Source organism: Equus caballus, chromosome X (genome assembly GCF_041296265.1).
Source record: "Equus caballus isolate H_3958 breed thoroughbred chromosome X, TB-T2T, whole genome shotgun sequence".
In the NCBI taxonomy this organism is placed as follows: Eukaryota; Metazoa; Chordata; class Mammalia; order Perissodactyla; family Equidae; genus Equus; species Equus caballus.
In genome coordinates, this window is record NC_091715.1 from 105,781,259 (window position 1) to 105,800,921 (window position 19,663).

Sequence of the window (19,663 nt, forward strand, 5' to 3'; positions counted from 1 at the left end):
GAAGCAAGTCCGCTATGGGAGACAAAATGGAGGCCCGGAGAAGTGAGTAAATTTCTTAAAGTCACAGAGTGTCAGAGTCTGAACATAAGCTTGGAAACTCTTCTCACAGCAAAGTGAATCTGGAATTCTGTCCCAGAAGGTGTAAGAGTGCCTGTTGCTCTTCAGATTCCTGCAGCCCTTCTGTCCTTACCTGCTACTGGAATATAAGGGCTTCTGAGGGAAACAGGGCACAGAGCTTCCCTTCATCTTAGGATGAGGCTGGCCTGGGAGGTCCTCCTTCCTTTTAATCTGGGAAGATTCTATGGAAGGAGTTAGAATTTCATCCTCCTCAACTAGAAAAACCAGGGCAGACCCGACAAAGAGCAACTATTCCCTTTGGCTGATTGAGCAAGAAAAGCCTTGCTCTAAATAGTTTCCTAGAAATCTCCCTGAGTGTGGGTCCAAGTCGAACAGCTTTCAGCTCACTCCACTGCCATCCATCATAAAGTAATTTAGATTATGGTAGGCTGAGGGGATAGTGAAGGCTGCTGTGTTTATGCCCCAGCCTCATGGCTCTGACCCTTGCACAAGGAGAGATGTTTCTCCCCTCCCTCATTCCTCTGATAATAGTGTGACTCATGTTTTCTCCCCCTTGGGGCTCTAGCGACCCACTGCCATGTGATCATTAATGGGGGAGGTGGAAGCTGAAACTGGCTTCTCGATGGAAAAGCAAATTCCAGCTTTCTGAGAGACCTTCATCCAGCCAGTCAAACAGCCATTCAATCAACTGTCTTGCCAGCCAGCTAGCCAGCCAGACCACACTAACTGCACTCTTACTCTGTCAGGCTATGTGCTAACGGCTTTGAGGGCAAGGAGGGTGAACAAGGGTGAACCAGGTAAAGGGTGTGCTTTGTAGGAGTTGACAGCTGATCCAGGGGAGATAAGACATGCACGTCCAAGTGTGGTACAAGGCATTGCAATATGGTCTGTCCTGTGAGAGAAAGGGGAGAAGTGCCATAAGACAAGGCTGTCAAGAGCTAGTTTAAAAAGGTGTGTAAGTCCCCTCAAGTCCCAATCCATATGAAATGGGGGACCGGTACTACTTGAGCTTCTTCAGAAAGGACGATCAAAAGAAACAGCTTCGTCTAGCTGAAGGACTGTGGGAAATAGAGAAATAGGGTGGAGAGCTGTGCTAAGGAGGAAACAGGGATACACTGCACTGCTAACCCAGAACTCCATCACAAGACCCCTAAGTGGCTCTAACGGAGAGAGCGACCCTGGGGTTCAATCTCTTCTCCCTCATCTTCTTCTCTTGAGCAGGTTTCTGGAAATTACTGAGGGAGCAGAGGCAGTGCCCATCCAGACAAGCTGAGGTCTTTTGGCTCTGAACCAGAGGAGAAACACAAACGTGGGAGAAGGGAGAGAGGAGACAGAAGGGGCCAAGTGCTAAAGAAAGGCACATGAGCCCTTGCAGGGTCAACTGCTCCCTCCCACTCAGCCCCGGGCCCACGGACAAGGGATTCTTTCGTGCCTGCAGCTGCCTACTCTGGGACATAGAGGCCCCAGGCTGGGAAGTGCATGTGCTCCTCCTCAGCTGGCTGAAGCCTGGCCTTTGCCCAGCCTGGTCTCCCTGCCCGAGCGGCTTCTAGCTTTGATGAGAAATTCTGTTATCTCAACGGGGGAGAAAACCTCAAACAGGAAGTCCAGCAGGTTATCTCTCTCTTTTGCCCTAAGTGGTGGCTCACTACATGCTGTGATGCGATCACTGATAAAATATTAACAGGCTGTTATCAGGCACAGCAATACAGAAGCTGTAATCTGACCACCCCCTCCACCTCGCACAACCCACCACTTTCCTGGTCACTGTAGCTCAGGAACTCCTAGTTAACTCTTGTCTACAATTCCCCGCTCTGGGCCTCATTTTGCCACAAGACAAGCAGGGGTGTCTTAGGGCTTGACAAAGCAGGAAGTCACCATACAAAGGCAAATCTCCAGGTCCTGCTTTCCTGTCATCCCTGAAGTCCCATTCCTCCAGAATGGCACCCTCACCACTTAATAAGTCACTTCCTAGGAGGGCTTTGAAGAAGTTTTTATTTGCAAACAGGGCCTTGTGGAGATAACATTGAGAAAATTCACGTGCTTTCAAACAGATATTAAGGAGTACAATGGGATGTGAAATTAGATGCCAAATGAATATGAGTAGGATGGCAGGCAACCCAGCATTTCAGGGGTAGCTCCTTTTCTCCAATAGCACTTGCAGAGTATGTGATATTTGACAGAGTTGTGTGTGAGTTACTTGGGAGAAAGACCAGTCACACCAAACACAAAGAGAAGATGCTCCTTGCAGCCTCTTCACTTGAATTTATTTCTGGGATTACCCAACGGGATGCAAGAGGGTGGATCAGCATCCCCCCGCAAAGGATGTCTGATGAGATTGTGAAGATCCTACTCCTTTGGTGTAAAAGCACTGAATGCCTTGATTAAAAAGCAAGTATACCTTCTGGGAAGAGAAATACCTTCAGTCATAAACACGAGAATTTCCACTAGTTTCTCAGTTTAGCCCTAAAGGAGCCAGAATGAGAAGAAGGTCCAATGAGTTTAAAAAATAGAACACCAATTCAGAGACAATGGGCACCGGACTTTGGGGGAGCAGGGGAATTCTCTGAGTAACATAGGCACCCTTCAACTAAATAATTCAACAGCTTCAAAAATGAAGATGAAGTAGAAATCAAGAAAAAAGCAGACAAAATGAGAAAGGTGGTGCCATCTTCCCCTTGACGATTCCAGACGCACGTCATGTGGTTAATTTTACTCCTCTGAGTGTAATAATAAACCAATATGTTCTGAAGTGTCACTTTCTCACTCCCCAAGAGATCTGCCCAACTCAGCACTGTCTGGGAAGGGGGGGCTACAAAGGAGCCAGTGAGAACACTCATAGGCAGAGGCTAACAAGTCCAAGACCTCCTGGAGCGTAAGAATAGGATCTTGATGGCTGTTTGAATATCAGGAAAGCTGCCAAGCGACAGTCCTGAGTGAAAAACTCAGTCAAGAGGAAATGAATTTCCACGTCGTTTAGAGGGATATTCATTACACAAGTGAACAATTTCCTGATCATGAGGGCAGTTAAACATTGTGTAGGATGGTGGAACTTGCTTCCTTGGAAATTCCTATCAGTATGGGCTACCTTTAGCATTTTCTTATCAAAAGAAAGAAGACGAGGCTAACCGTTTTCAAGATAGGCAGTATAGTGTAGTGGGAAAAAAGCCTGAGCTTTGACGTCAGACAAACCTGGGTTTGGTTTTCCCTCTGCACTCTCTAGCTGTGTGGCCTTGGGAAGGTCACTTAGTTCTTTACACTTTAGTTTCCTCATCTGTAAAATGGGGATGGTACCTGCCTCTCAGTGTGATCATGGCATACAGCAGGTCCTCAACAAATGCTTAGCTGTATTCTAAGCATATTGGTGACCTAAAGGGTGGTGTCAAAGTCACCACAAAATGTGTGTGCCTTTGGGGAATGGGGGAGAATGACAAAGTGTATTTTCTACCACAGATCTGAATCTACATTAGCAAGGGGGATAGTCTTTCCCAGGCCAAAACTTCTCAAGATTCTTCCCAAAAGTCTGAAGACCTTGAATAGGCTTCTACTCATGAGAGTCCATTAACAGAAGCCAGGGGAAAAGCAGACTTGAGAAGCTAGAGAGGAAAGGGGTGGTGATGGCTCTGACCTTTATCTAGATGTGTGACAATCTGAGGTGGCACAGAAGCATGATCAATCAGGTCCCACTGCTAGAGAAAAGTTTAGTCCAAAGGGACCGCAAACTGGGGTTAATTTCCCAAACTCAGGAACAATTGGGGAGATTTCAACAGCCACTTTCCTAACTCAGCCTATGAAGCAGATTTAGCATAGCCCCGCTCTTGCAGGCATTCACGAGCCTTTGGTCCATTCTGTTCTTTATGCTCCAAATTGAATAATTCACTATTGCTCAACCCGCCTTGGGTGTCCCTTTATTCACCCTCCACCCAGTCTTGACATTGCTTATACAATCCCCTACACCTGGAAAACCCTCCCCACACACCTCCACCCTTCCAATCCTTGCAGGTTTCCACAGCCCACTTGGAAGATCAGGCCTTTTGGGAACATTGTCCTGAGCCTCTGCCTGAAGTCATCTTGCTTGTCCCTGAGGACTTAACGGGCAAATATATGAAATGTGTTTGGCATGTAGAAGGCACCCAAAACATTTGAACTATTCTTATCTAAAAGCGGGTTGGAGATTTCTCATGATTCACATCAAAATTTTGGGTTTCGGGATGGAGGGAAGTAACAACATATTTCTTCTGCAGGTTTTATTTTCCACTAGAAAATGAATGCTATTTATGTCTCACTTAATGCCTAAGGCTTTAATCTACTCAAGACTATCTAAGTCAGCTCTTTCAAATTGTCTAGTTTATTATCCAATCATGTGCTGTGACTTTTGATTCAGAAAAATATGGCTCCTGAACTTCCACTCTGCCTAAGATACGTCAGGAGTTAGGGATGTCCTTGTAAATAAGCACAAGTTATTCTTTTGGGGAAATGCACTTGACTTAGCCTGAGCTCACCCCCAGCTTTCCTGAGTATGCCTCCATGCTTCACTCCCAACACAGTCCTACAGAAAGAGGTTTTAACTCATAGCACAGAACTCTGCAATACATTCTATCTGGAGATTGCCTTGGGAACTGAGAGCCTGCCAATTAAGCTTCTGCCTCTAAATCGCAATCACTGGACACGGGCAAGCAAATCTTCCTGTCCTCCGGAAGGTGCCCATTTGCTCATCCAACAAGCATGGACTTACTTCCTAACATATGCCAAGAACTTACCTCCCTGAGGCTTGTTCTGTCTATTCTTTGCTTAGGAAAAGCTCCTCTTTCTTCTCTTCAAATAAAACGATCACTACTCTTGGAAAAACTGAATGAAGACTCCTCAGAAATTTTTTCCCCTTTTTAGTTCTCTCTCAAGATCTGGGCTCCATAGACTTATACTGATTATATTAGGTAATCCTCAGCATTTTAAAATCCCATGCTAGGGAGCTTCCTTTTGATAATATTCAGAATGTTCGAGGTAGAGAATACCCATATTCCCCTTCTCCTTTGGCAGCCTTAAATTATCCAAATCAAAGATCTGCCAGAGAGAAACCCTAGGTCACTCCGGCTTACAGCGATTGCCCCCTGTATCCCATAGTATTTTCTCAGTCTTTCATTTTCAGAGTTTAATGTCCAGGATTGTTACCTACCTCACTCATACTGTATTTATCCAACCCCTTCTATAAATGGGGCACTGTTGTAGGCTCTTGAGGGAGATGGAGATACGAACAAAACACAGCTCCCATCATTAACAATTATTTATTGACTATCTACTGTATACCAGGTACTATAATAAGCTCTGGGGTACAGTGATTGGCAAAAACAGGCATGACCCTTCCCATCAGGGAACTTTTTAATCAAAGAGGCAGACAGGGACTGTGTGTTGTGTTCACCACTGTATATCACACAGCATGTGGTAGGTACCCAGTATTTGTTGAATGAGTGAAAGTGAACAGCCAAATACATACTTGCAAATTGTGAGAAGTGCTATGAATTAAACAAAATAGGACATAGTGATAGAACAGGGTAAATAGAGAAAAAAAGGCTGCCAGGGAAGGCCTGTCTGAGAAAGTTGACACACTAAGACCTGAAGGATGAGGCATAGTCAGCCATGCCAAGATTGCAGATACGAGCATCGTAGGAGAGGAACAGTATGGGTAAAGGCTCTGTGGTAAGAGGGAGCCTGACATGTTTCAGTGGGAAGACCACAATGAGCAAGGGGAAAAGGGAGATATGAGGAAGAGTTGCAAGAGCCAATGTAGGCAGGGGTCTTCTAAGACATCGTAGGGAGTATGGATTTTATTCTAAGTGCAGTGAGAAGTCATTGAAGGCCTTTAAGCAGGGAGTCATGCAATCTGATTTGTTTGTTTTTTTAAATAACTTTGGCTGTAGTGATAAGACAATGGCAAGGACAAGAGTGGAAGCAAGGGCGCCAGTCGGGAGTTGCAGTTATCCATGGGAGAAGACGGTAGTTTGGACCAAGGAAGCTGTGGTAAAAGCAAGTGGAGTCAAGATACACTTTGGAGACAGAAGTGACAGACTTTCGGACAGACTGGATGTGGGGGACTATAGAAGAGGAAAATTAGGGATGACTTCCAGGTTTCTAGCTTATGTGACTGGTGGGTGGAGGTGCCATTTTCTAAAATTAGGAAAATTGGGGGAAGGAACTGTCGCAGGGTGTGTGTGTCACTGTTTATTTCTACCGTGGTTTATTTGAAATGCCTGTGAGGCATGTAAGTGTAAATGTCAAGCAGACAGTTGAATATTTGAATCTGAAGCTTTCTAACAGGGAAGACAGGACAAGGAAGTTGATGACAAGAGCCTTATCAGTGACACAAGACTTACATGTTCAAAGAAAAGGTGATGTCTGGCTGGGTTAATCAGAGGAATTTTCAGAAAAAAGGTGACATTTGAGCCAAAGGAAAGATGAGGAGGGAGAACATTCCAGGTAAAGGGAATGGAATGGCAAAGGTGAAGGGGAAAATCTCAAGGCAGGCTCAGAAACTGAAAAATAACAGTTCAGTTTGGATGGAACATGGTTTGTGTTTGGAATGTTGGAAGATGAGTCTAGAGAGCATGGTTGAAGCCAGATGGGAATTTGTATTGCACTAAGTGAGCACTAGCAAGCCTTTGAGCAGAGGCGTAATCTGATGAGGTCATCAAAAGCAACTAAGTGACAGTCAGTAGGGTGGATTAAAGGAATGAGAATAGGAGGAAAGGCAGGCCGATTAAGAATCTATTTCAATTATCAAGGCATGAGGTAATAAGGATGTACATGTTGATTGTGGAAATGGACAGTCAAAGGGCAAATGTGAGAGACATCTGAAAGGGGAATCGTGATTATCTTAACCCAGCAGGACAGCCAGGAGGAGGCACCCACTCTTTTCTTCTGAATGTCTTGCCTCCGCACTATATTATGAGCTCTGGTAAGGCTGGGTGACACTTCAGTCTCTCCACTGTGCATTTAACGTTAGTTAAAGGGACTTCATGCTGGTATGGTTTCATTGTAAATAGGTAACAAAGGGTAGCTCAGGTATTGTAGTAAACGGACTCACAAAGGTAACTTGCTGGAAGCAGCAGCATGTGGTTGGGACAAGGAAATGAGCTGAAAGCACTAGTAAAGATGAGTTAAAGTTTTCCATCTTTTTCTTTTTAAAGCCCAATTGCCTGTACTCCTTCGTACTCTGCCCCCTCGCTCACCACACACACACACACACACACATAGAGTCACAGGCTGAACCTTCAATGCTCTGAATTTTTTCCTACTACACCCTCCCATCCCCATTGTCCATATCTGTGCAAAACCCCACCTTTTCACAGCCCCATGTGAAGAACAAGTGTCACTGAGATTGGGGAGTGTGCTCCCCCTTCTCTCAGTAATAGTCATACTCAGACAGCTGGGGCCTTCCATATCACAGTCCAAATGTCTGACATCAGAGGTAATCACTGGCGGGCTGGAGCTGCAGTGAGGTGAGCTAAGGGGGCAGGGAATCTTTAAGTACTCATGCAGTGGCGAAGCCTGGCTCCGGCCTCCCCCTATTCCTTGCAGTCTCACTGGAATATCTATGATGGGCCTCCTTTCAAAGGAAGTAAAGTAAGTTTGGGAGAGTTTTCTGAAGTAACTCGGCAGAGGAGAAACAAAACAAATATTCAAAACACTCCTCTAGACTAGCTAATCCTTTTGTGATTGCTGGATCCCACCTCCCTTTGATTACTTCTCCTTTACTTCCTATTTTTCACTCTTGGTATATTTTTATGTGTCCACTGTTCCGCGTCTTTCGAAGAGTACCCTGAGCTCTTTGAAAAGTATGTGTTGTACAAATACAATAAAGCAATGAATAAATAAAATGTCTACTTCTCCAAGAGTGTAAGTCTTACTCTTTCTGATAGTATGAGATGTACCCCTCACCCGGCACCAGCCTGAAAAGTGGCTGGGTGGTGTATTCTGGGGGAGAGCACACAGCTCTCCCCGCTCTGAAACAGCTCCCCCACTACTGGAAATCCCACAGTCAGGTGATGCATATTTCCCTGAATTTGAACCTTGAAGATTTCTTTTTCAAGAATCCCTTATTAAAATGCAAATCCCACAGTGGGGGGGGTGGGTGAATGGGTCATGATTTAACCTTAGTTCCCTTTACATTAACCCATCACTCCTACCAAACACATTTTTCACATTCTGGCTTGTTCCGTGCCCTTGTTCATGCTATTCTTCCAGAGGTAATGCTAAACATAACATAAATTATAAATATATAATTATCTTACATTTTCACACAGTCTCTCATTTGATATCTAAATCCAAGCCTACTCATTCTTTTTTAAAACAATTTATTTTTTCCAATTTAAGAAGAATAACAGGTTTATTATAGAAAATTTGAAAAAAGCAGGAAGATAGGAAGAAGAAAAAATATCAACCATAGTCCTACTACCTAAAGAACAACCGCTGTTAACAGTGTGCTCACGCTCATTCTTTAAACCAACCTTAGTTTAGGTCCCGTTTCTGATGTGGCGTCTTCCTTGAACTACCCCCTAGAACTTTTCTATCATGTCTGTACCACTCACTTGTACAAGTTAGTTAACTTGGTGTGTATCTTGTGTTTCCAACCGGATTGTTAGATCGTTGAAGGCTGAAACCATGAATTATACTTCTTAATTTATCCCCAATCACCTAGTACATTGGACCCAGTATTTGCTGACTGATTTAATCTAAATTAATACTAACCATTTCAGAAAGAATAAGAAATAGGCAAAGTATCTAAGTCATGAAAATTAAAGCTTTCAGGTCACCTGGTTTGGCAACTACTGCTTTTCCATTCCTGGAACTCTTAAAAGCCTATTTAACTAGCCTCTTTCTCCACACCAAAACTGAATAAGAAGCAGACTGATTAAGAGCCAGGAATTACTCAGGGATTCTCTATATAAGGCATAAAGGTGAAAGAGAGAGAGAAGTGGGGGAGGGAGGAAAGGAGAGAGGAGAGAAGGGAAGGATAGAGAAGAGACAAAGGGAGAGAAGAGAAGGGTAAAGAAGAAAGAAGGGTAAAGAACAAAAGGGGAGAGAAGAGAGAGGGGTAGAGAGGAGACAAGGGCAGAGAAGAGAGGAGGGTAGAGAAGAGAGGAGGGTAGAGAAGAGAAAGGTATATAGAGTATATAGTCTGGTGCTCAATCCAGTATGTGATTTGCCTCCAGCACTGTATACAGGATCCCATCCACTTGTTCTGAGTCAAACCCGATCTCACGAAGCTCCAAGTGAGGGAGGACAGAAGTAAGGAGATAGCTGACGTGGATACGCAGTCGCGTAAGCTTTGCCAAAGCCCTGTATGATGGAGTGAGGGGGCAGGAGAAGAGATGACATGAAGTCATTAGCCAAAAGAACACCATGAAGCTCCTTAAAAATGGGCCTACATTTCTCAACAATTACATTTCCATTAGTCAGAAAGAAAGAAGAAAGCACAATGCCACCATGCGCAGGGAGACTAGCTGCTGCTCTCTAAGAAGTAATTCCTCAATTCTCGGCGGCCTACGAATTAATTAAGGCTTCCTCCCTTAACTAGGGGTCCTAAGGGATGCTTCCCATTAGCACTCACAAGCTGATAGCTAAACCCTAGTAATTAACCTTTCTAGGTCATCTCCCTCTGGGGTCCGGTAGGAGACCTGAGCCTTCTGCAGAACTTCCAGGTGTGTCTCTGTCTCCTTCAGTTTCTCTTTTAGTTCTTGCTTTTCTTCTTTGGTTCTTTCCAGCTCAGCTTTCAGAATCTGGAACTCAGCCTGGCGATAGCCCATGTGTTTCTTGCTCCAATACAAGCCTTCTGTCTCCTGGGTACTATAGGTCACCAATTCATGTTGGACTTTCTTAAATTCAGAATGCCAGTGATTCCTCTCCTGTTCCAGCTCCTCCACCTGCAGTCCAAGAAATACAAAATCAGTTGACCTCACAAGCTATGAGAGTGCCAAAAATTCTAGCTAATACATTCACTCTGTGATTCCTCTATACATATTCCTCTACTTACGGACCTTTTCTTTTTTTGGGGGGGGGGGGGCGGGAAGATTAGCTCTGAGCTAACGGCTGCCAATCCTCCTCTTTTTGCTGAGGAAGGCTGGCCCTGAGCTAACATCCGTGTCCATCTTCCTCTGCTTTCTCTGTGGGATGCCTACCACAGCATGGCTTGCCAAGCGGTGCCGTGTCCACACCCGGGATCCGAACCGGTGAACCCTGGGCCGCCGAAGCAGAACGTGTGCACTTAACCACTGCGCCGCCGGGCTGGCAACTTACGGACCTTTTCAATCCCAAAATATGGGAGGGATGCCCATCAGGGTTCACTCAATCTGAGACATACCACAGAATGATTCAATGGCTTATTTTGTTTACAGGCTTCAGAACATGAAATCATCAGAGCTCCAACTCTCTGGACCCTTGGTTACAATGATCTCTTATTCCTGTGGTAAGGTGTTACCCTCACCTTTTGCTGGAACAAATTCCGTTCAGCCAAAACACGTTCCAATTTTTCCGTGGTTCTTTTCAGTTCTTCCAGCTCTCTTTGGTTCTTCATCTTTGGCGTATTACGACCTCCAGTCTCCTCATAGCCTCTTCCTTTCTCCCCAGTTGCTGCAGCAGGGGTTGCAGCAGAGGCCACAGAAGAATAAGGCACTGGGGTCCAGGATTCAACCGCTCTTCTTCTCTCAGCAAGCTCCTCCCTGTTAAAGGGGATCAGCTGAATGGGAGCTCCCGAATCTCGAACACCCTTTGCAACACCAACAACAGCTACAAAAGGTCCCTTGTTTACTTCTTCCTTGTTTATGTTTGTGGTGCCTCTGTTAGATTCTTCTGCTACCAATCTTGGCATCTGATCTTCTAATTCTTCAGGCAGCAGGGACCCCTGGTGTTGGTCTTGGGCCCCTGAATACAGAGCTGAAACCTCCCTATTCTGACTGGTGTTCTTACTTGCTTCTGGGTACTCTGGCGAAAGGTATGGTGGTGTGCTTCTCTCAGAACTAGATTTATCATGGCTGTTCTCCCCTTCTGGGTAGGCAACAGCTGCCTCTGCCCTTCTGTAAGGGCCAGGCATGGAATAATCTAGAGGAAGTGCTGTCATCTCATTCTGGAGCCTTCTTCGTTTCTCCACAGGTTCCTCACCCAGGATCCATTTGTACTTACTGCAAGAAGAAGAGGAAATTAAATTTGAAGCTGTCACAAGACAGGCTAAGTATATTCTTATTCTATGGAGCCCCTCTTCAAATGTCCCATATTAAAACTGACTCTAGCTGTTATTTCAGGTTAGGAATACAACTTTATCCCCAAACCCCAACCCCTTCACTCATGTAATTTGCTGAGACAGCAATTGGTCTTAAGGGAGAGATGAATTTGAAAGTTATGAAGAGTCAGCGTCTGGATAACAGGACCAGGTTGACCTTGGTAAGAACTGTGAAAATAGGATTGAAACTAGCCTGACTTAGAAGTTTCCAAAATGCAAGACAAGGAAGGAAAGCAAAAAAATACATATGCAAAATCTTCTAACATGAGAATGGAAAAAAAGGTCATAAAAAGCCTATTGGAATATGTGGAGGAGAACCGAGCCAGCTCGTTAATTTTAAAGTGCCACAAAAACCGTCTGGTATCAAAGACATACATATCTTTTACATCACAGTAGAACACCATAGAATTTCTTTGCCAGCCAACTGGATTGTGGGTATTGCCCATTAGTCACTCGTAAAAGTTAATTAAAACACAGGGCCCTGGTCAGAAACAAACTGAATCAGCCAATTCAAGTCATTTCCCTCTTCCGGCAAAAGAGTCCCCCTCTGTCAAGACAAACAGGCACTCCCTCAGTTCTTCAGAGAAGTCCAGGATGGTGACCTAGGATCACCTTCCATTTCTGGATGCTCTATCCACTAAGTGTTGAAGGAACTGACCAAACAATTGGCGCCAGTGAAATCCACAGGCAATTTTACATCATGGAGCAGGACAGGACCCACATTTTTACCCTCATAACTATTCTGCCTTCTCTGCAGAAAATCAAGAAATCTCAAGGTGAAAAATCAACTTTCAAATCTTCAATGTGCAAGTGTCAGGCAAGCGATTGGCCACCTCACAATATTTCAAGGCTGCCCATATTTTTCTGCAATTTCTGAGAACATCTGTAAGACATCTCAAACCCTAGCTTCTTATAACTCCCTGAATAGTCTTCAAAACTAGTGTTCACCCAGAAATAAAACTGGTTTGCTATCTTAATAGATCTTGTCATGTTAGCCTTATGGGGAAACAAAAGGATTTAGGGGCTATGTAAAAACAAAAGTATCTGTCTTTCAACACGTGTAAGGGCCACTGCCAGTAGTCCATGTAGCTGTGGTACTGAGGAGGACAGTAAAACAATCAACTGACAAGCATGACGGAACGGTATATGCAACAGCAAAGTTTTATGAAAGGCAATTCAAGTCAAATTATCTGTCTTCTTTTCCTTTTCCCACCTCTAAGGGTTCTGTCTTGAATTCTCTTCTCTCCTCTCCCTACATTTCTTTCTTTGGTAATCTCATACAACTTCTTGGCTATAACCTTTGAGTGGTAACTCCAAGTCATTCCCCCAGCCCTGTTCTCCAGTACTGAATTCCCAATTGCTTGTCATGCACATTTCCTCCTGAAGGCCCCACTGGTATCTCACTCAGTATGGATAAACTGACCCTTCATTTTCACCTTCAAACCTGCTCCCTTTCCTAGGTTTCCTATTTGTGTACAATGCCATCAAACTCTCAGTAATTTTACATAATTCTACCACTATCAATACTCAAGTTCAAGCTCTCATTGCCACTCTTGGAAGCAATGGCTTCCTCCAGGCTCCCCTTCTCTCACCTGCAGATCACCCACTGCCAAGTTAATCTTCCTAAGGCATTGCTCTGATTAGGTCACTCCCCTATTTGAAATCTTTATCTATTGCTCCCCACAACATAAAATCTCAAATGTCTTAAGTTGGTATTGAAGTTTTTCCATTACAAAACATAAGAAACATTTGTTGAGGACTTACTCTGTGCCAGACAGTATGATAAGTGCTTATGTGTATGGCCTTACTCATTCCTCCCAATAACCCTGAGGTAGGTGGTACTATTATGTTCATTTTTAAAGAGAATGCTTAGGACTAGAGAGGTTAACTAACTTTCTCGAGGTCATGTAGCTAGTAAGTGGCAGAGGTAGGACATAATTTGGCCCTAGCTTTATCTCTTACTATTTCCCTTCAAAAACACCAGGCAAACAGAATGCCCCACGATTTCTCATGCTGCTTCTTTTGATTGAAATGCCCTTTTCCTCCGCAATACCACACGTCTAAGTCCAGCTCAAATGCTACTTATGAATTCCTACAGTGCTCTAGCATTCTCTTCTAATATGTATCACTTTCTATTGTGTGCATGTGTGGGTATGGGGGTGTGTGTGTGTATTGTAGGGTCCCTACTAAAGTATGAGTTCCTTCACAGAAGGGAACTTAACTAACTGCTGGATGGCGATGAGGGAACAATATTTTGCGCATAAGAGGTAATCAAAAAGGAACTTTTATGTGAATGAGAGAAAAATAAGTGGATTTTACTTATTGGTTCTATAAATACTTATTAGTTCTATAAGTAAACGTCTGGTTCTTCCCTCTAGGAATCGACTCTTATTCCAGACCTGTATTCACTCATTTAGTAAAGATTAATCTAGGGTTTACATACCAGGGATTCTTTTCCAACTATATAGTTTCTTCTCTCTTTCTTCCTTTTTGTCATATTCCTCCATGTCTGTCTGCAGAGAAGCCAGCTGATATTTTGACAGGGATTGCACTGAATCTGTAGCTCAATTTGGGGAGTATCATCTTAACATTAAATCTTTTGATCCACAAACATGAAATGTATTCCCATTTCCTTAGGTCTTCTAAATCTTGTTCAACAATTTTGTAGTTTCCAGTATACAAGTCTCGCTTGCACTTCTGTTAAATTCATTCCCAAATATTTCTGAAGCTACCATAAATGGTATTGTTTTATTAATTTTTGTTGTTCTTTTCAGAGTCAACTTTTGGTTTCACTGATTTTCTCTGGTGCTTTTTCTATTCTCTATTTCCATTCTGATCTTTGTTATTTCCTTCTTTCAGCTTGATTTGAGATTAGCTTGCTGTTGGTTTTTTAGAGTTTTAAGGTGGAAGTTTAGGTTGTTGATTTGAGATCTTTCTTCAATTTTAATATAAGCAATCACAAATATAATTTTCCATCTGAGTACTTCTTTAGTTTCATTCCACAAGTTTAGGTATATTTTGTTTTCATTTCCATCTTCTCAAGGTATTTTCTAATTTCCCTTGTGATTTCTTCTTTTATTCATTTGTTATTTTGGAGTGTGTTATTTAATTTCCACATATTTGTGAATCTCCCAAATTTCCTTCTGTTGTTGATTTCTAATTTAATTGCTTTGTGGTTGGAGAACAACCTTTGTATGATATCAATCCTTTCAAATTTATAAATTTATTGAGTTTTTTTGTTTTTTTAAAAGATTGACACCTGAGCTAACAACTGTTGCCAATCTTTTTTTTTTCCCCCCCGCTTTATCTCCCCAAATCCCCCCAGTACATAGTTGTATATCTTAGTTGCAGGTCCTTCTAGTTGTGGCATGTGGGATGCCACCTCAACACGGCCCGATGAGTGGTGCCATGTCCACACCCAGGATCCGAAGCGGCGAAACCCTGGGCCGCTGTAGCGGAGCATGCAAACTTAACCACTTAGCCACGGGGCCAGCCCTGAGTTTTGTTTTATGGTCTAATATACGGTCTATCCTGGAGAATATTTCACATGCACTTGAGAAGAATATGCTGTATGGGGGTGAAGTGTTCTGCATATGTCTGTCAGGTCCAGTTGGTTTATCACATTCTTCAACTCTTCTATTTCCTTGTTGATCATCTATCTGTCCATTACTGAAACTGGGGTATTGAGGTCTCCAACTATTATAGTTAAATTGCCTATTTTTCCTTTCAATTCTGTCTGCTTTTGCTTCATGCATTTTGGGGGTTCTGTTGTTAGGTCTATATATGGGTATAATTATTATATCTTCCTGATGGACTTTATCACTATGAAATGTCCCTCTCTATATCTAGTAACATTTCCTAATTAAAGTCTATTTTGTCTGATATTAGTATAACCACTCCAGCTCTCTTAACAGTTGCTGTTTGCACGCTATTATCTCTTTCCATCCTTTTATTTTCAACCTATTTGTATCTTTTTTGTTTTTGTGAGGAAGACTGGCCCTGAGCTAACATCTGTTGCCAATCCTCCTCTTTTTGCTTGAGGAAGATTGTCGCTGAGCTAACATCTGTGCCAGTCTTCCTCTATTTTTTGTGGGATGCCGCCACAGCATGGCTTGCCAAGCAGTGCTAGGTCCACGCCCAGGATCTGAACGTGTGAACCCCAGGCTGCCGAAGTGGAGTGTGTGAACTGAACCACTTCACCACCAGGCCGGTCCCCCATTTGTATCTTTGAATCTAAAGTATGTCTCCTGTAAATAGTACATTTGGATATGTTTTAAAAATCCAATCTGATAATCTCCATCTTTTGATTATTTAATTTAGTCACATTTAATGTTAATGTTATAGTTGATATGACAGAATTTATGTCTGCTATTTAGCTTTGTTTTCTACATGTGTCATGCCTTTGTTCCTTTCTTCCTGGAACTACTATTCCTCTTCGCATGTTATATGGATATTTTTTAGTTTAACGTTTACAAATCTAACAATACATTGCTATAATTATTACTTTTTGTAATGTTATATCTATTGAGGAAGCTGAGAGAAGACAACAGAGCAAGTACATATTTATAATATTTATAGTTTGCTAAATCAACCATCTTATTTTTCCATTTCTAATTTTCTTCATTTCTTACTGTGGATCTGAGTTACCATCTGGTGTTATTTCCTTACTCCAATAGAGCTTTGCTCCCACCCACTTCCTTTGTGCTGTTATTGTCAAACATTTTACATTTCTAGGTGAGCCCAACAATAAAATTATATACATATATGAAATTATACACAAATTTATACATATTGTTTCATGCAATTATTCCTTGAATTGGTTAAGAATAGAAAGAGGAAGAAATATACTATTATATTGTATTTTATAAATAATTACAGTTACCATTGTCAGTATTATTTTTTCATGTGAATCTGAGTTACTATCTGGGTCCCTTGCTTTCAGCCTAAAGAACTCCTTTTAGTATTTCTTGTATGGCAGTTTTGCTAGAAACAAATTCTACCAGCTTTTGTTTATCTGGGAATGTATTTATTGCACCTTCATTTTCTAAAGATAGTTTTACTGGATTTAAGATTCTTGGTTAACACTGTTTCTTTCAGTACTTTGCATACGTCATCCCACTGCCTTCTGGTCTGCATTGTTTCTAATGAAAGGTCAGCTGTTAATCTTATTGGAGCTCTCTTTTACATGATGGATATTTTTCCTCTTTCTGCTTTTAAGATTTCTTTCTTTGCCTTTGGCTTTCAATATTTTTACAATATTTTGACTGTATGGCTGTGACTTTCTTTGAGTTTATCCTCTTTTGAGTTTATTGAGCTTCTTGGATGTGTAGATTAAGGTTTTTCATCAAATTTGGGAACTTTTCAGCTATTATTTCTTTGAATATTTTTTCTACCCCTTTTCCTCCCTCTCTTCTTGTACTCCTATCTTGCATATGTTGGTGCACTTAATGGTGTCTCACAGTTCTCTGATGCTCTGTTCATTTTTCTTCATTCTTTTTTCTCTCTGTTCTTCAGATAGCATAACCTAAAATTGATATATCCTTCAAGTTTGCTGATTCATTCTTTTGCCAACTCCAATATGCTGTTGAGTTCCTTTAGTGAAATGCTCATGTTCATGTTAGTTATTATACCTTCCACCTCCAGAATTTCCATTTTCTTCTTTTTAAAAATAATTTCTATCCCTTTATTGATATTCTCTACTTAATGAGACATGGTTCCCTTTAGTTCTTTAAACATATTTATAATGGCTGCTTTGAAGTCTTTGCTAAATTCAACTTCTGTGTCAGGTTTGAACTGCCTGTTTCTTTTTTTTTCTTATGTACAGGTCACACTTTCCTGTTTCTTTGTATGTCTCATAATTTTCTGCTGACAACTGACTATTTTCAATAATATGGTATAGCAAACTCTGGACACTGATCCCACCTCCAAGTGGTGGTGGTGGTTGTTGATTTCTTGGTTATTTACTTAGTGTCCTAGCTGAACTGACTACATGAAATCTATTTCCCCTACAGTATGCAGCCTCTGATGTTCCTGCTCAGATTTCTTCTTGATTGTTATCTTTTACCTGGCAATCCATGAGTTACCCCTGGGTCAGCATAGGTCAAATGTTGTGCTTAGGCTCCCTTAGCCAGTTAAATTCTACCTTTTACCACTGGATGTGTGGCTTGGAGGCTGCTATCACAGTCCAAGGAATTTATGCTTCTGCCCCACATTCAGCCAGGTAGTAGTAGCTTGGATTGTCCCTCTCCAATCACCTCTGAAAGCCCATAGCCTTGAGCATGCACCTAGTCTTCCAGAATACGAGGGATATGTATGATTTTATTTTTAAGGCTGGCTTCCCATGAATTGTCCCTGGGTCAGAGTAGCTTATTGTTCAGCCAGTGGTTGCTTAGAGGCTGTGTTTAAGACCCTAGTGCCAGTGAGTTTCCTGCCCTTTGTTGTTTGATCTGTGTGAGGCTTGGGGGCTGCTTTCAAGTCCACCTTATGTCCTGGTCTGATTGCTCCTGAGTGAGCCTTCCTAACCCCCACGGTTGACTATGATCCCAGAAGAGCACTTCCTCATAGTCTTTTTCCTTGCTCCTTCTGTTACCAAACTTCTGATTGCTTGGCCATTTTGCTTTTTGTAACTTGTATCATGGGGTTATGAGTGCCCTCTTAATTGTTCCCTACCAAGATTTCTGTCATTTTTGACAATGCCCTCAGGAATGGAACTCTCCATGATCTATTCCAGATAAAGTCAGTTCCTTCAGGTACAACTAATGAGTTCTTCATCTTTAAGGCCTGCTTCCCTCGTTAAGCAGAACCTCTGTGCCACTGTGCAAGAGCTGAGGGCAGGGATGGTGGCCCACTTCTCTAAGAGTGAAACCTTTTCTTATGAATGGATGCTGGGATGGTTTTTGGCTTGCTCTTTCTGGCACTAAACTTTTCCCTATAAGTAAGCTGGGGCTGGAGCAATAGGGGTCCAGTATCCTTGGCATGCTGTCCCTAGGTGAGTGCTTCCACTCTCTGAGTAGGGCCTGGGTAGGGGAAGTGAAAGCTGAGTGGGAAAAAGAGACTCAGTCCTCTTGGTTCTGCCTGGAATAGAGCTTCTGCAAGACAGGACTGGGGGAGATGAGAGATATCAGTGGCCTGCCGCTCCCAGGTAAAATCACAGTTCTAGACTGGGAGCTGGGGAAGAGGGAGCCCCAAACTTCTTGACCATATGTACCTGGATTAGAGCTCCCTGGGGTAGTTTTCATAAAATACAGCTTGGAGGGGGATGGGGGCAGGCTAAATGCCAAAGACTCTTGCTGTTCTTTCTGAGATTTAATAGATTTTCTTGAATGAATGTCTTCTCCATTTGCTATATGCCCCTAGGACAATTTCCAGGAACTTGGAATGACTGTTTTGTTTTAATAATATTTTCCAGTTAAATGGTTATTTGTTGGTGAAAAGAGTCCATCATGCTCCTCGTTTCTCCATTCTGGAAGTCTCTTTCAAAGATCATATTTTAAATATGGTTTAATATTTAAACCATAATTTTACCCTAATAGTTAATACTGGCCCCTGAGTCAATCTTATTCATTTGCAAAATTGTTCTATTTCTATCTCATGTTTGTTGCCTCAAATATTTCTTTAAACACATCAGAATGGCTCTCCTCCTCTCCTTCCACCATTAGTCTAATTGGATAGGTTTTTTTTTTTGGTTATCCTTTTAAAACAAGCACTAGTTAGCCTTTGACATATAACTTACTCCAAGGCTCTCTAAATATCTAAGTAAATTACAGCCACTAAGTCTTGCTTTTGTTGATATGCTTATGGCTATGCTAGACCTTAGTTTGTACCACTCATATGAAACTTAGCATGTACTGAGGATACTTACATATATAAACTTGACTACCACAAGCTCCTTCATCTTTGATTCCATCTCTGCCTTAGAACACTGCCTTTCATACAGTAAGCACTCAAATATATGTAGATTGAAGGAACAGAAAGGGATCATTTCCTTTAAACGAATAAGCTATCTCCCCTAAAAGTTTATGCCCATTTACATACTGGCTAAATCTCTTCTTTGTTGCAAGTCCTCCCCTCCCCTTGCTAGATTTGTGAGACTCAAAAAACTGTTTCCAATGACACCTCTGGAGCCCCTGCTAGGTCATATAATCTACTCCACTAGAACTTTTAAAAACTCTTTTGAATAGTGTAGGCTTTATTTTATCTAGAGTTAGAGAGCTGTACAACATGACCCAAGGACCCTTATCAGCTCTAGGTTTTGATAATAACAAAGGAGATTCTTTGTAACTCTTGACTAAACCTATTATTCCATTAAAATTGTTTTAC

At 42.2% G+C, this 19,663-nt stretch overlaps 1 protein-coding gene across 3 annotated transcripts in view; it reads right to left on the reverse strand.

Annotated features, from left to right (window-relative positions):
* Positions 1-8,406: 8,406 nt before the first annotated feature.
* The window catches only part of MORC4 (MORC family CW-type zinc finger 4), a 48,793-nt gene continuing 37,536 nt past the window's right edge, over positions 8,407-19,663 (reverse strand). Inside the window, exons 15-17 of one of the 3 annotated variants that reach the window (XM_023633901.2) lie at positions 10,553-11,246; positions 9,747-9,992; positions 8,407-9,408 (exon numbers count right to left, since the gene is read on the reverse strand). In XM_023633901.2, coding sequence (XP_023489669.1) covers positions 9,328-9,408; positions 9,747-9,992; positions 10,553-11,246 — 1,021 coding nt within the window. In that variant the 3' untranslated portion in view covers positions 8,407-9,327. Of the gene's footprint in view, positions 9,409-9,551; positions 9,993-10,552; positions 11,247-19,663 lie in introns of those variants that run through there. The other 2 variants (XM_023633900.2, XM_070257966.1) reach the window with 2 other exon arrangements.